Source organism: Amblyomma americanum, chromosome 11, assembly GCF_052857255.1.
Source record: "Amblyomma americanum isolate KBUSLIRL-KWMA chromosome 11, ASM5285725v1, whole genome shotgun sequence".
NCBI classification, from domain to species: Eukaryota; Metazoa; Arthropoda; class Arachnida; order Ixodida; family Ixodidae; genus Amblyomma; species Amblyomma americanum.
Genome location: NC_135507.1, coordinates 85,449,791 through 85,465,812, shown reverse-complemented (window position 1 = coordinate 85,465,812; position 16,022 = coordinate 85,449,791). Strand labels below are relative to the sequence as shown.

Below are 16,022 nucleotides of genomic sequence, written 5' to 3'. Positions count from 1 at the left end.
AAGAGAAAGTAAGCGTAGCAGGATGCGTCAGAAAGTTATGTGGGTGGATGAGATTAGGAAGTTTGTGGGAATATTGTGGGCGCAGCTGACAAAGGACAGGGTTAATTGGAGAGACATGGGAGAGTCCTTTGCCCTGCAGAGGGCATAGTCAGGCTGCTGATGATGATAATGGTGGTGATAACCGTGTAGGGTTGCAAAAAATTGGAGGGGACACTTAAGCTCTGCCTTAAGGGTATGACGTGCTAGCATAATGGGTTAAGTCTCATGTATGCAGAATGTCATTCTGAAGCTGAATACTGATGTCCTGTGATGTTTGAAAACCCAGTTGTTTGCTCCTTGTAGATTATAAGACATGGCACATATTATGTAAACCTGGGATACTTGAGTAGTGATTGGAGAAATTTTTTTTTAATAGACATTAGCTTCCTTTTTTTAACACGATGGCATTTAGGCTGTCGTCTCACAAAAAATTTCTGGCTTCTTCGTGACGAAATCTATGCTAACATCATCAGGGTTACGTAAACCCAATGGACCAATCAGACTGCACTACCAAATCTGAAATTCCCTACAAAATTTCCTGATTGGTCTAGAAAGGTCACGTGACCTTGTGATGCCCTCACAACCTTCCCACCGTGGTAGGTAGCAACCTGCCCACTAGAGTGTGGGCAAACTGCCCATTGTAGCCAAATTCAATGCAGCTGCCACCTGCGCACTGTGGTGCTGCACATGAGCCTTACACAAGCTCAGGAAAAGCAGCTCGAATCTCACGAGCCCCACCGGTGCTGTCTTTGAAACAGCTACTTGCCAGGGCAGTGGCACATCGCTAACCGCTGCACCACTGCGTCAGTGGAATACGAGGGCTCCCCGCAATTTATGAATGCTATTGAGAGGGTCATGACATCATCAGCACTGCATAACCATCAGTGGACCAATCATAGGGCACCGCCAAAGTTGAAAATGCGAGGGCCCCCAAAATTTAAGAGCCAAAGTAGCAACAATTGGGATCTCTAATACTATCTCATTCCACTCTTAAGGTGTGTTAAGAGTCCCCAAAGCTTTTTATTTGTAGTATATTGTCTTAATGTTGAAGCAATTGAGATTGAGTGGTTGCGTGGAGCTTTGCTTCAGAGAAGAAACTTTCGAAGTAATATGTACTAGCTTTAACATTCATGCAAGCTGCCTATTGTCACTGCGACTGCAACAGCTTATCCGTAATGGGAACACATGTACAAGCTATGTTACTGATGTTGCCACCGTACCATTGTGGTTAGAGTGATGCTTTGGAACTCTCTTTCTGTAATGATTCTTGTGGAGGTTGTTCTTGTGCGCTGTGTTATAATGACTAAGGCCCCAAACTTTCTGCAGCGAACTTTAAATTTTGCGAATAGAGAACAAAGAACCCACGAAATTCCATGGGAGATATCAAACAATGCTTCAGAATGCCCCCCGAATTATATTCTGAACCGAGGTTTCCATGCGGGAAGTGCGGGGTTCAATCCCCAGTGCCGCCGGGTACCCACCGGTGATACAATGGGTACAAGCTTTACCCTGCCTGGTGCTCTGCTTCTTCAGGGTGAAATGCTTGGGAAATGGGTCTTTCGCCCCACCTTGAGAAGATGAATAAACCTTGTGCCATGGCACTCTTTAGCCACAGATGCCCTTACGCCATAAAAAGTTTTCTGCATCGTCATCTTTTTTTTTTTTTGTTCTCCCAAGCTTTTCAGGGCAGCTAAAGTGACCTTCGCCATTAGGCTTGAGAGCCTGTAGGAGAAGCCAGCTTTTTAACTACCATCAGGCAAAGCGTGTGGCGTGCAAGTGCACAGCGGATTGTGGCAATAGAAAGAAGTCGTTGAAAAAGAAGCCTCAGAAAAAGTTGAGTGTAGGGAAAGCAAAGAAAAGCAAAAGGGGCACTTGACTGGGCAGCTCAAAACAGCAAGCGGCGGTGGCACAGCGCTGACGGCGACTGCTGTTGCCTGAAAGGCTGCTTGCAGTCAAATATCGGAGGCTTGCCTTTGCTGAATTGTGACGTGCGCATCTGAAGTTGCCTCTTAAATATGTTGACATATCTACTGCTTCTGTATTTTAGCATGCTGTCTGCATTTTTTGAGGGGGCCCTTGGCTATGATTGGCATGTACTGTTTAAGATTGCATCATAGTCGTAATAATAATTCTTTTTAAAATTATCCTCGAGTTCTCAAACTGCCCCCTTGCCTTATATGCATGCAAATAAGGTAAAACGGTCATTTTTTCATTAGGCTGTAGTTCCTACTGATGTCTGTAGCAAGAATAGCATCAAAAAAAGAAAGTGCAGCTATAACACACAATTCCACAAAATATAATTACATCTACGATTTTTTGCGGATTCGTGGGAAACTAGGCACCTTAACAGTGACGAAGAACTAAGAACCTAGGCCTCAGAGCAAGCTCAGGCTTTCTATTTCTTGGTGGTTTTTCTGAACATGCTGTTTCTATGCAACTAAACTTTGTTCAACTTTGACAGTGTAAGCATGTGCAGAGGTCTTCGCTGGATGGGGGAACCAGCAAGCTTTGCACCCCTGTTGAGCAACCCCCTTAAGTGGGCTGTTGCCTCTCGCATTTTCCTACATCAGTGTCTGGTTTACATTGTGATTTACCCTTGTGTTCCTTCTTTCTGGTGTGGGTAGCTGGAGGACCATGACAAGGCACTGCGCATCCTGGTCCACCAGCTCAAGGACTACCAGGTAGCTGAGGACTACTGCCAGCGGCTATCCCAAGGACGGGATCGGCGTTTCCGGCACCGCCTCTACCACACCCTCCTGGCCGTCTACCTGGACAGCAGTCTGCCGTATGCCCGGCCTCTCTGCTTTGCATGCTCTGTGGTGCTGTTGCCATGTAGACATGTGCTGTTACTTGAGTCCAGAACCCAGTACCAGCATAGTGCTGTGTCTAGTCTGTGTATAGGGCGTAGTCTGTGTTCACTTGATTACCTTATTGGTCATCAGTAGTTCTGCTAGCAGCCGGTGCTCTACTAGTTTACATCATTGTCATTGACATCAGTGATCGCAGAACAGAGACCTATCCTGGCGACCCCCTGATTACACCTACCCTACACAAACCACAACTACTCTATCCCTTCAGTTTTCATAACCGTGTCACCCAACCCAGCGCCACGCTCGATCCACCGCCCCACTCCATCCGCACCCACCAGCCAGCTTGCCTCCACACACCATAAGGCACCCACCCACTAAGAGCCCACACAGCAGCGGAGCGAAAAAATTGACTGGCGATCTATGCACCAATCCGACGGAAATGCTTGGCATTAGAATTTCATTCCCCTTTGCATGGCACAACACATCACACACATTTCTTTACTTCCACCTCTATTGCAAGCTTAATCTTCTTTGTACTTCTTTACGCTTGCATGCTTTTACTTGTTTTCTCCTTGTACACTTGTGCACTGGACTTCACTGCAGCCTGGTTTAGCTTCAAATTCTGCTTTGCATACTTTATGGCCTGCATGCTTACGCTCTCTTGCTGACACGCTCTCCGAAGGCATTGCTGTTTGGCTCGCTGCACGTCTTCGACACGTATGCCCCTCTTTAAAGGTCCCGCTTCTATGATACCCACTCACAAGCACCGCATAGTGCTGTCAATCATCAAGGAAAGCTCACACGCAACCATTTTAGCGGAAGAGCAGCACCTGATATCTCCGCTCGTCTTCCCCTTCACCATCCACCTCCCTCATTAGCCACATGCCAGGTCATTCCTGTGGCACCCATCTTCAGATTGTGCATTTATCCGCCTGTGTCATATCAGAACAGCCTCTGCGTTCTATCCATGGTCGTCACCTCCCGGCCTCTCCCCCCTCTCCCCTACAAGGGGAGAAGGGGATTTCCCTCTACTTTTCCACCGACCAACCGTAGCAGGTGGTTTTCGGAGGCTTCATAGGACACCTCTGACGGACACTTTTTCCCAGCATAGGTGTCTAATTCTATGCATTAAAAGCGATGGCGAAATCAAATTCAAAGACGCAGTGGGAAAGACAGCTGCACTGCAGAAGCACCACCCTCGAGCCACCTCTCCGCTCCATCCCACTTCATAGGCAGCTGTATACCCACCTGCCCACCTCTGACCACCTTCACCATCCAGAAAAGTTCTGTCCCCTGTGTGAAACCTCAGCGTAGAGTAAAAGCATTCACTAGAGTACAATGATCAAAGTAAACATCATGGGTAAATCCAGCTGCTTCCACAGAATTGTCCTATCAGATGTGTGATCATCCCATTATTAACTCAGTAGCGTTTAGGAGCTGGTGACGCAGAAAATCTGGCATCGCTGTCGGCATCGTTGACCGTGAGCAAAAAATCCCGAGAAGCAACCTAGGAGGCCGGTGGGCCACCTAGGTCTTGTGACCTTGCGGCGTCATCACAACCGGCGCAGCAAAGAGTGAACCAACTGCCTGCCGTGGTAGGTGACATTTAATGATTGGTCGCTCAGGGATAGCAACCTGGGTCGCACAAGGCCCACATGTAGCAGTACCTGCCATCGCAGGGCAGTGGCACATCGCCTAACTGCTGCACCACTGCGCCAGGAGTGGTGCGAGGAGGGATCTATGAATGTAGAGGAGAGGATGACCTTCTGCATATACCTTTTTCTGCATGACCTTCTTTTGCTTCCGCTTTGAGCAACAAGCTTTTGTAGCAATAGCTACATTACGCTAGTTTTTGTACCTCCACATTTTTTTGTTGCCTCGTTTTTCTCGCTGCTTTGCCATCTTGTATTCCATTGCTGTCTGTGTTAGTTTGCCAAACTGTTGCCAGGTTTTTGTCTCACACTTTTAGCCCTCTCTGTTGTTATTCTTGGTCTCATGCTATCTTGATTTCTTTTCTGAAACCGAGGCTGCAGGCAATATGCATAATGGAATATGTATTGTCTCTGAATTGTGGGTGCATCTGCGGGAAATATTCCAATACTACCTGTAAGGGTGGTTAGTTAGCAAAAACACGGTTGATGCTGTAGTCAGGCTCCCAAGGTTTGTAGAATTTCGTTCAAAAGCCATAAAACTGCACAATCACAATAGCATGGTGGTCTCTGCAGAAATGTCTTAAAATCTCCCAATATGCTCTCTGGGAGCCAAATTAGTCTTAGAAGCTGCTTTGCCTTCCTCATAAGGCAGCCATCACTGTGTGCCATTATTGTGCAGGAAGAATGACCAGGAAGCCTTATTGCCGGCTGCCATCCAGCTGTTGAACAGTGAAGTGGCCGAGTTTGATGCCGTGAAGGTGAGGATTCTTGTTTGTTTGTACGTGCTGTCTATAAGCTGGTGCCAAGCTAGAAATGTTGTCAAACTGTGAGAAAGGTCAGACAGGCACCACTGATGTAGTGATCCTCTCTGGTTTTAAGTAGTAGCCTGAATTCATTACTTACACCCTGGACATGCAATGGACGTGCAAAGAGGTGTACAGTCTGCATCACCGCTGTGCAGTGTGTGCAGAGTGTATGGTGTGCACCATGCAATAAAAACTAAAATTCGAAAGCAGCTCGTGATATCCAGGCCAAGTGCCCATGTTCACACTGCATGCAGGCCTGTGTGGCAGTGCTTACACGTGAGTGTTGTGTCTAAAACCGAGAGGCTGTGACGAGGTGTCGGATTTTCACGCAGGGAAGTGTACTGCTCGAGCACCCTACACAAGGGCCATGCAGACTGCCATTTGTACTGTGTGCTGTTGTTAATCCTCACCTGCTTAATTCAAATGTCCGAGTTAATTTGAACTTACTGTTCGTCCTGTCGCCATGAGGTGTATGAAGACCGCTCCCAATAAATTGAAGTCTGCATAATGAGAACAGTGTTTTGGCCCCGTTTTGAATTATCAAGAGACGTACGATGCCCATTATGACTATGTCCTTTGAATTCACTAGAACTCTGTGGCACTATGGTGCTTGAAATGACTGCAGAATGAAAGACTGGTATGCAAATTCTGTTCACTACTGACCTGCAACAGCAGAAGAAAGGTGCATGTGTAGTTCTCAAGTCAGCACCTAGAAGCAGTACTCTGCTGACACGGATTTAAACAGCCCCCTTTTACAGCGACAGCTGTTAAGCACCTGTTCCTGGGTTCTGTATCATATTGTAGTAGTCGTACTAGTTGTAGCAGTTGGCGTAAACGGTGGGTGCGTTGCCACAGGAACCACTCGGAGGGTGGTTACCGTGGTGGGAGGAGGAGGCTATGACAAGAGTGGAGGAAAGCATAACTGATGGATGCTTACCACTGGAACCATCCGGAGAGTGGTTACCGTGAAAGCAGGAGGACATGGCTAGAGTGTAGGAAGGTGCAGCCAGAGAGTGGTTGCCACGGGAATCGCCCACAGGGTGGTTACCGTGGAAAGAGGAGAGTATAGCAAGAGCATATAAGCATGTGTAATCAGAGGGTGGTTATCGTGCAAAAAGGACGAAGAGTATGACGAGAGTGGAGGAGTGTAGCATGGTCCTTCTGCAGCGGCTGCTGAGTGGTCATCTCATAATGGCCTGAGGTGAATGGCAACGCACGACGGGACCGAGTTTTTCTGTCTGTCAATGACAAGGGGTATGTGTTCTCAATGAGAGCAAGCGGGCTTTTTCACAGAATGTAGTTATCATGAAGGGTTTTCATAGTGGTGTAGTGAGTGGCAATTTTCACTGTGAAGACAACAGCGGGCATTGGGCAAGTGTCTCTTCGATGTACCAAGCACATTGGATCCAGGACTCCCCTGGGCAGCCTGGAGCTGCCCGTATGTGTCACTTATATAATTCTGCTTCTGGTCTGGATGCAATTCTGAGCTGCCCGGAAAAAGTTCTGAGCTTGGAAAGTTCTGTGAGTTGCTCTGGGACAGTCTTTTTTCCACATCGAGAAAAACATGTTTCCTCACAAGTAATTTATATTTTGGTGCTGAATGAATGCCATAATTCATAGTTTTTTTCCCCCCATTTGATTTGTTGGCGATGCCGGGCTGCTACTTGGCTGCAAAATGAAATGGTGACATTGTGGAAATACGGGGGAAACAAAGCCTTTCGCCCAGCCTGCACTCCCACTTTGCGGATGCAGCGTTCCCGCTCGCTAACCGCGGAGGGGTTCGTGCTCGAGGGACAAAGGGAAGGGACGACACAGCGTGAACACTCATATGCTATTTATTACACTTGCAATCAATACACAGAGCGGGCCAGCTAGCTACAAAACATCAACGAGGCATTCCTCGGAAATGGAAGGCTACGTAAGAAGGACTTCCGACTTACCGGCTGGGGCAGGGGCACGACTTCGGAGGTATCGGGCGGCGAACGTTTGTATGCGCCGATAATGGCGGCCGGGTTCTCCTGTGCGTGCCGCATTCTTGAGGCAAAGCCTTTCCCTAGCATTTGCCGGGGAAGGCGACCAGAGCGCGCGTTTGCTGCGCTCGCTTCGCTGCCTGGAACCAGAAGTCCAGCGGCAAGGCACAACGGATCCCTGTGCGCCTGCCGCGGAAGGTGACGGGAGCGTGCGGCTCCAACCGCTCACGACGCTGGCCGGATCCCGAAGAGCCCCTCTCCGGTTCCGCAGAATTCCGCGTAACCTACGAGGTGGCGCTCCCGTCGCCGTTCTCTTTCCCCGATGAGGGAGACTTCCCTCCTCGCCCAGCCGGGGGCTGTCCGTCCCGACGGCCGACGATGAAGATGGGCCGCATCGAAATGGAGGGGGGAAACATGTTCTCCACAACATTGACCACCTTTCTTCCAGATTTTCACTGTCTTGGTGCAGTGCGAGTTGTGTAAAGTTTAATCTTGACAAGTGGAGCAACCACAGATTTTAACAGTTCATGGCGTCCCATTCTGCCCTCATCGAAGGATGCCATACTTCAGCCAGAAAAGCTCTGAGACTTTTCGCCATCCCTTAGAATGAAGAAGTTGGGGTAACTGTACTACTGGTTCCCGCCTAGGAGATTGTGCACTCCAAAGCCCACCTGGATTACACGATCAGTGCTTACCCAAGAGGAAGTCCTGCATGCAGATGTCACTGTGAACATGCACTATTGTTAACGAATTACGTAGTTAATTTTTAATTACTGAACTGTAACTGACAGACTAGGAGGATGCCCGAGTTCACTGCCTTGGGCCGTTCAGGTGCTGCAGTTGCTGCCGGCTGACTGGTCAGTGTCCCTGATGGACCAGTTCCTGACCAAGGCAGTGCGCACTTCGCTGCACCGGTGCAACATGGCGAGGGTCGAGAGTGCCCTGTCTCGTGCGGAAAACCTGCAGGTGCGGTGGCGGGAAGCCCTGCTGCACCAGAACTCAATGACGCTCACCGAGGACAGGTGAGGGCTTGTTGTCATTGTCTTGTTGGTGTGTTAAGAGAATTTAAAGTTCTGTCAGTTGATTGACCTGCGAAGTTGCATGCGCTGAGTGTTCTCACAAAATAGCACGGTCTCACCACTGGGTCAATTTACTGCAAAGCTTGCTTCTATGTTATTGAATTGTCATAGAAATATTCTAAGAAAGCGAGATTTCGAATGAAGCTAAATGAAAAATGATTGCAGAATACAATTTTCAAATCTTTCAAATTGATTATTAGTAATAATTACGAAGTTACTAAAATTTAAAATCATACTTCACTTTTTTCTCCTAAACACGTTATACCAAAATACATTTTGCTTGTACAACCTTTATTGAAATCTCAGTAGGCAGAGGGTTAATGATCCAAAAGGCCAGAATCTGCATTAGCGCATCATTTATTATCCTGGTTCTCCCTGGCAAAAAAGGCAAAAGCTATGAACTTCTTGGCATACGCCTTTTTGTTTAGTTCTTCTTGCCTTGTGTGTTGCTTTAACTGCAAACCTTATTACAGTGTGTGCCCGACATTACCAGTGACTCATGTAGGCTGACTTTATCCAGTGATTTGCCAAGTCTGTAGATGGACTTTAGAGAGCCTATACAAGGATACCACTCATCAACGACGTTGCAGATGTTCCTCAAAGGAGGCCCTCAGCCAATGGCGTCGATCAATTTTCATGATCCTAGGATCAATCTGATTTCATATGGGGTCCTCTGTGATGTCACACTAGCAATTCCTAGGCGATTAACCATGACAACATGAGAATCGGTCAACGCCATTGGCTGGAGGATTTCCTTTGAGGGGCATCTGCCGCTTCGTTCTTAAGATGTATGTGACTGTAGTTACTTTTGAAAGGTTCTGTTCGGACTGCAACTTTCATCACTGATGTCTGCCTGCACAGGTGGTGCAAATTTAACAGCCATTGTCACATATTTTATTAAGATATGCATTCTAGGCTTCATGCACCAGGTTCTCACCTGTTTTGTAGCTATAGCTACATTACGGTAGCATTTCAAGCCTTCAGCGTGGTGGCACCGCCACCCCGTGGCTGCGCCGCCACGCTGTCACGTCGTTGGTCACGTGGTGCGGAGCAGCTGCTGGCGGCGCGGCACGATAGCTGATCACGTGGTTCATCACCTGGTTGGTCACGTGACCAGACACGTGGTGCGGAGCAGCTGGTGCTGCCGGTGGAGCGGCGCGCCGGTGAAACCGAGAGGCCACAGGTGTGCGCATGCGCCATGTCAAGTGGCCCGAAGATAAAGAAGGAACGCGCAGTGAAACAGAACGTCGAAAGGCTGACTTTGCTTTTCAACTGAGCAAGTTCCACTTGGCCAGCTGTAGCTATCGTGTCACTCCAGGTTTAACTAAAGCCAAACCACCGCCAGTTTTCTTTTTTTCGTCCGCAGCGTACACTGTTTGTATGGCCACATAAAGCATATGCGTGTAGCATGCATGTATAGCATGCACTGCTGTACGAGAAATGATCATCCATGCTCTCCAGGTTGGAACAAACAGAAAATGAAGAAGAGGAGAAGCAGTCTATGATGAAAAAGAAGTTATGTACCAGTGATGCCAAAAGAGAAGTGTCAGGGTTTTTGCAGCTCTGTGCGAAGGCCAGAGCTATTGTGGCTAGATACAAACGAAGTGCCAAGGCCCGAGGACGGCTTCAGGAAATTCACAGAAACATGCAGCTGGACCCTCTCGAGGTTATACAAGACATCCCGACACAATGGAACAGTGAGCATGCCATGGTGGCCACTTGACCGTGCCACAGCTGAACTGTCTGGGGACAGCTATCCCACGCTGTCACAAGTCACCTGTTGCAGCATACCGAGGTGGCTCTAGCTGAACATGTTTCCGAAGGTGGTGAGGCAGCATTGCTTGCCTCAAGCCTTTTGTGTAGCATCAAGACGAGATTCCCTGGTATCAAGATGTCACACCTTCCTGCATTGGCGATGTTGGTCGATCCTAGGTACAAAGATGTCTGTTATGCTGAACGAGCCACAAAGCAATGGGCGTTGACTCTACTCACAGCGGCAGCAGAAGAGATTGTGCCAGTTGATCAACATGGTACAGCGACAAGTGAGAACAGCACCTGCTGTGCAGACCCATCAGGGAACTCTGTGTGGAGTGCTTTTACACACTTCAGTTTGCGTGGACATCATCAGTCAAGCCGTACAATCGCGGATGAGGTTGCGGGGTACTTGAAGGCCCCCCTTCTTTCCCGGTCCGAAGACCCTCTTGTGCGGTGGAAAAGCAAGGGCAGCCACCTTTACCCCAACCCTGGTTGCAGCTGCACGTAGGCGTCTTTCGATACCAGCCACCCAGACAAGAAGTGAAAGGCTTTTTTCGACTGCAGGAGCCGTTGTAAGCTGCAGAAGGGAGCACCTCAAACCCCAGCATGTGGAACAGCTAGTGTTTTTGCACGAAAATTTGTGGATTTTCATAAATAATCAAGTTGTTTACTTTCCTTGAATAAATCCCAGACAGTAGCCCTCTGCTGTTTTTTTTCTTTATTTGCAACTATTCGAAGTATTTGCTTCGAAATTATTCGAGAGGAATTACTACTATTCGCTTTGAATTTGCTTCGAACCAAAAAAGCACTATTCGCACAAGCCTATTCCTAAGCATTAATAGAATCTACACATGGTCACTACGGAATAGGAAACCGAGAGATGCACCAAAGTATACAACAAAATACATACAAAATGATTACAAGCTTAGTAACCAAATAATATAGACAGATTATTCTAGCACTATAGGCTGCAAACTGTTGCTCATGGAATGAAACAGGATTATTTAACGATGCAATTGAATCAGGAAGATCATTCCAAAGTGATATGGCACGAGGGAAGTGACGATGCATTGAAGGCTTTTGTGCATCCAGATATGCGTGAAAAACTAACGTGGTGATGGAAGCATTTAGAAGTGAGCAATGGAGTATAAACTGGCAGGGGCGAAGGCCTATCAGTATGCACATACAACTGATAAACTGAGAGGCGGGAGATTGTTCTCTTCTTTCACTCTTGTCACACTGGATTGGCGGCTATGGTTGGAGATGAACCTGGCAGCTGTGTTTCGAATTGATTCTAATTTTGTGATCAGATAGTTCTGGTGTGGTGGCTATATCGGTGACACAGATTCTAGCTGGGGTTGTATATAGGTTACATTAGCTAATATTTTGACATGAGTGGGTGCTTTTTCTAGGTCTGAGTGGAACTAACCAAGAGAGAGAATAAACTTTATTAGTGTAAAGTAATTAGGCGGGTGGTGCACCCAGTTCCGGGAGACCATTGGCGAGTCTGGCCCTCCAGGCCTAAACGATCACCTGGCAGTGAAGGTGGAGCTCTGTGTGAGCCAGCTTCGCCTCCCACTGCTCATGGCTGAGTTCCTGTAAACTGTGCGCTTTGCGTTGCTCGGGGCAGTTCCAAACCATGTGAAGGATGTCAGAAATCTCTCCGCAGGCCGGGCATGCCTTTGTTGGGTATTGTGCGGGCCAAATCTTATTGTGTCGAGCTGGGTTTGGTAGCGTGCAGACTTGCATGTTTTGCCATGTAGTGGCTTCTTGACGAGCGAGGTCTTTGTGAGTGAGATGCTTTAGCAAGTATGGAAGTGACATGTTCGGACCATGAAAAGTTTGGTGTTAGAAAAATACTTGCAAGTTAAATTCAGTAAGTGTAAAATGCACTTTTGAAGGTGTTTGACCTGCACAGGGTGGAGAGCATTGCAGTTGTGGTGGCTAGATCTAGGCATTGTATTACTGCACGGACATGATTCTGCGGCAGAATCCATGCTTTCGGCCCAAGCCAAATACCAAACCTTATCTTCCCAGCATGCCCCTTGTGAAGTGCTCTTTAAAAAACTCACATAGATGGTCTGGAGTAGCATGCCAGGCCGACAACCAGGCAGACCTCTCCTGTTTCATTAAAGTTCTCCTCCTTCTCACATAGATGGTGGTGCCACTTCTCCGTCTAGGTAATTTTGAGAAACTATGCCGTGAGGCACGAGCTTTGCATGCGGAGTGGCAGGCATGTGCTGGAAGCTGCTGGTTTCACCCATCGCCTTCGTGGACTGCACATGCACGGTACAAGCTGGCAGTTTGTTTTCAACCAGTGGCACACAGGAAATGGGGGGGGGGGCACATGCACAGAGCAGTCATGTGAAGAAGGTGCTTTGGCGGGAATGCACTTCTACAGCAGTTGCACCTAGTGTTTCGCATGTATATCTGCAACTTTTTAGATTGTAAGCGCCAGGTTAATATCTAGTGAAGGGAGTGACAATTGCTGTGCTGCACAGCTTGTTACAGAAGTGCTGACACTTTTGTCTAAATATTATAAAAACCATATTTCTTCACATGGCACCCTCCTTCATAAAAAAATTGCCAGTGTGTGAGTTCCTGTCTCTGAGGGCTCATGTTAATTCTTTATAACTTCCATATTTGACTAACGCTAAGAAATCAGCTCCCTATATCGGACAGGGATGCTAAAGCTCACTTTTTTTTAGCGTGAAGGCACTAGTTCGCGGGGTCAAACTCAACCAAGAATCTTGTGGCGTCCATAACATTGAGGGTGCAGATATTTTATTTTATTTATTTATGTACATACTGCAGGCCATGGTTAGGTCCAAGCAGGACGGGCACTGTACAGAATGAGTGAATCAGAAAAATCACATGGCAACTTGCAGTGTACAAAAAAAAGAAAAAAAAACATGCATGCAGTTACAAAGCATGGCTCATGTCAAATATGTCAATGTTGGTCCGTGGCAATAAATATTGCCGTAACTGGGTTCCAAATCCGTGGTGCCGCGAACAGATCAGCTTCCACTGCACGAGAGCACTATGATATTGCCGCAGCCAATGATGCCTCATGTTAAACTGCAACACACTCTCACACTGTGCATTACACGTTTTTGTCTTCATCAGCTTCCATCTGCGGCACAGACAGATCAGATCAGATTAGCCTCGATCAGAGCTTAACCTGAGTCTAATATCGTCGCCACACGTGCCGACGACCCAGAAAATCAAAATCATGCGCCAACCAGGCTAATAAGCACTTGGTCTCACATGTCTACGCAGTTTAACTACGTTAAAACCCTATTGCTTTTTTTTATAGCTTTATTGTTTTTTGCTTCTGCTAATGTAAACTAATTGAAAAACATGTTTTCCTCCTTTCCAATTGCAGGACGTGTGCTGTCTGCCGCAGGCCTTTCCAGGAGCCTTCATTTGCGTGGTGCCCCAATGGGTCCATCGTGCACATCGATTGCATGAAAAGCATGGCCAGTGGCACCCAGGAACATTCCAGGGGCAGTCTGCGTACCAGCCCCAGATGATGACTGCTGGTTCGAAGCTAGTCTGCGTAGGCTTTGAGACCACTGCGGATCTTTACGAGAGGCCTAGTCTAGAGTTTTCCCGCAAGATGATAATTAATGCAGTGAAGCAGGTTCACATTAGTGTCCTCTTGTGCTGTAACGAACGAAAACACGCGGATGCGTCATGTTGTTGCTGCATCCCTCGCCCACCCCACTTGTACAGTGTTTATGTGATGTCCGCGAAATAAATGTATTTATTTTCTCGGCTGAAGTGTTTATCTGCATCGGATGCTGCTATGCTTGGATGGGGACAAGATGTAAATGGTACTCTTGGTCTGGTGCAAGAAATTCAAATTTTATGATGTCAGTTTTGTCAAGAGCTGCCATGTAGTTTGTCGCGCTAGTGCAGATGTGTTTACCAAATGGGGGATTGCAATGGCAAGTAAGCACATGTGCATGTTTGCTGTTGCTTCAGCTTTAGCACACTGGCGGCTGTCGTCGTGTACAGTCAGTTCAACGGCTGAAGTGTACATTGCATTTAGGAAATTTAACCAGAGTATGATTTTGGCATCAAGCAGTCTTTCTGGATATAAGTCGTACACTTATATAAGGACCAATGTAATGCGATCCAGAGGCTTAAAGGCGCATAGACACAAAATTTTGGTTGCGTGTTTTATTCCTTCTAGTGATGCATAAGACAGGCTGTGACGCTTTAATTCACTGCAACGCTACAGCCAGCCTGCCTCAAGACCATGAGCACGAGTGAAGTAGTAGCGATTATATCACAGTTTTTCTCGTTCTTCACGTGGCCTTTTGACGTCCTAGCCAATGCTGAGCTGTTGAAACCGAAACAGATGAGAAATGAAACTCGATTATAAATTGCTTAGTAGTCGTAGGTGAATACCACGTGGTGACTCATGTAATGTCTTGCGCATAATTACAAAGAAAACATGCGCCAAAGAGTTCATTGTCTTTACTCTTTTAAAAGGAAGTGGTATGCTTTGAAAATCATCATAATCATCAGCCTGAGCTAATGTATACTGATTTCAACAAAGAGCTTTCGGAATGTTGAAAACAGATTAAAATTAGTAGAGCTTGGAAGAGCATCAAAAGAGACTCTAATTTTTTTATTTTTTTTGTAAGACTGGTTTGTTCAGTGTACAGTAACAGTGCTAAGGGGAGATGAGGGGCAGCGGGCGCCTTATTGATATAATGATAAACATAGCAACAGGAGCTGTAAGAAGCTGGACGCGTCTTGCCGCGTCCAGTCTAAAAACTGATCGTTACCGTGTTGGGCGCTGGCGAACGCGACGTAGTGGAGGGGTCTAAACTTATGGTGTTTGCAAAACTGTCAGCTGGTTTATTGTACGTAAAGCAATATCGCTGCGAAGGTATGCTGGCCAAGTATAAAATGATGCTGACTGCACAACGGCAAATCGAAACTCCCGCCTGCGTGGTGACCTGTGCGCATGCGCCAACGTTTGAAGCAATCTGATGGCTGATGCAGTTGATGGCCCGAAGTTCTGAAGCTTGGCTGGACGGGGGTGAAAATACAAAGGTTGTTCTAACTTCAGAAGATTAAAGAAAAGCGCTGTGTTAAACCGTTGCAGCTTCTTTTTTTCTCGGCTAGAACGCTGTTACCGTGTTCAGAAAGTTGCAGTTACATGCGAGTGCGGCTTATACGTGTGCGCCTCGTGTGTCGCCATTAGAAGCTTCAGAAAAGATAAGTGTTGTATGCGAAATTGTTAACAATACCGGGTTACTATGACTGTAATGCTGTATGGCCTTAACGCAGCTAGCTGTACGCGCTTAGGAACATCGATTCAACCAGAATGCTCCGTAAGCTGGCGCCATCTTTCCCTCAAGAAGGAAAGTTAACGTTTGAGTTGCCGAAGCAGGTGTGCTGTGACAGGACGCCGCACCGGCAACATGCTGTTGCAGCTGCAAAATAATCGCGTGCTCGGGTAATACAACGCGGGGAATGCGAATGACTGTAGTAAGCTTCAAATAATGCACACAGCCATTACTTCTCTGCCCGGGGGTGTAGCTCAGTGGTAGAGCGTTCGCTTCGCATGTGAAAGGCCCCGGGTTCGAACCCCGGCACCTCCACTCACGGGTACCTTTTTTGATTCCTTGATAGTTGTCGTATCAATTGTAATTACCATCCTTATGGCGCCCAGGAAAACAGCTCTTCTATTCATTGCAAGTACAAAACCTTTGTAATGACTGCTAATATTCCTCCCTTCTCCTGGTCCCTTATCTGCTCTGCCGTACTTCGCACCACCCAGCAACGTATTGTTGCAAGGAAACTTGCGCGCTAAAGGCGAATTATTTCAGTTTCTTTAATTTCTCATTAATTTGGCCGATGAAGTCTTTACTTGGCCGCCGGCTGTGCGTGG

General features: G+C 47.2%; 1 protein-coding gene and 1 non-coding gene across 2 annotated transcripts in view; both read left to right on the top strand.

The window, feature by feature from the left end:
* The window catches only part of LOC144111491 (transforming growth factor-beta receptor-associated protein 1 homolog), a 54,258-nt gene extending 40,368 nt beyond the window's left edge, over window positions 1-13,890 (top strand). Inside the window, exons 19-22 of the mRNA XM_077644804.1 lie at window positions 2,664-2,824; window positions 5,181-5,259; window positions 8,109-8,299; window positions 13,497-13,890. Coding sequence (XP_077500930.1) covers window positions 2,664-2,824; window positions 5,181-5,259; window positions 8,109-8,299; window positions 13,497-13,644 — 579 coding nt within the window. The 3' untranslated portion in view covers window positions 13,645-13,890. The remainder of the gene's footprint in view (window positions 1-2,663; window positions 2,825-5,180; window positions 5,260-8,108; window positions 8,300-13,496) is intronic.
* Window positions 13,891-15,660: 1,770 nt separating this feature from the next.
* On the top strand, window positions 15,661-15,732 carry TRNAA-CGC (transfer RNA alanine (anticodon CGC)). The gene has a single exon. It is a non-coding gene; the product is annotated as a tRNA-Ala (tRNA).
* Window positions 15,733-16,022: the final 290 nt, after the last annotated feature.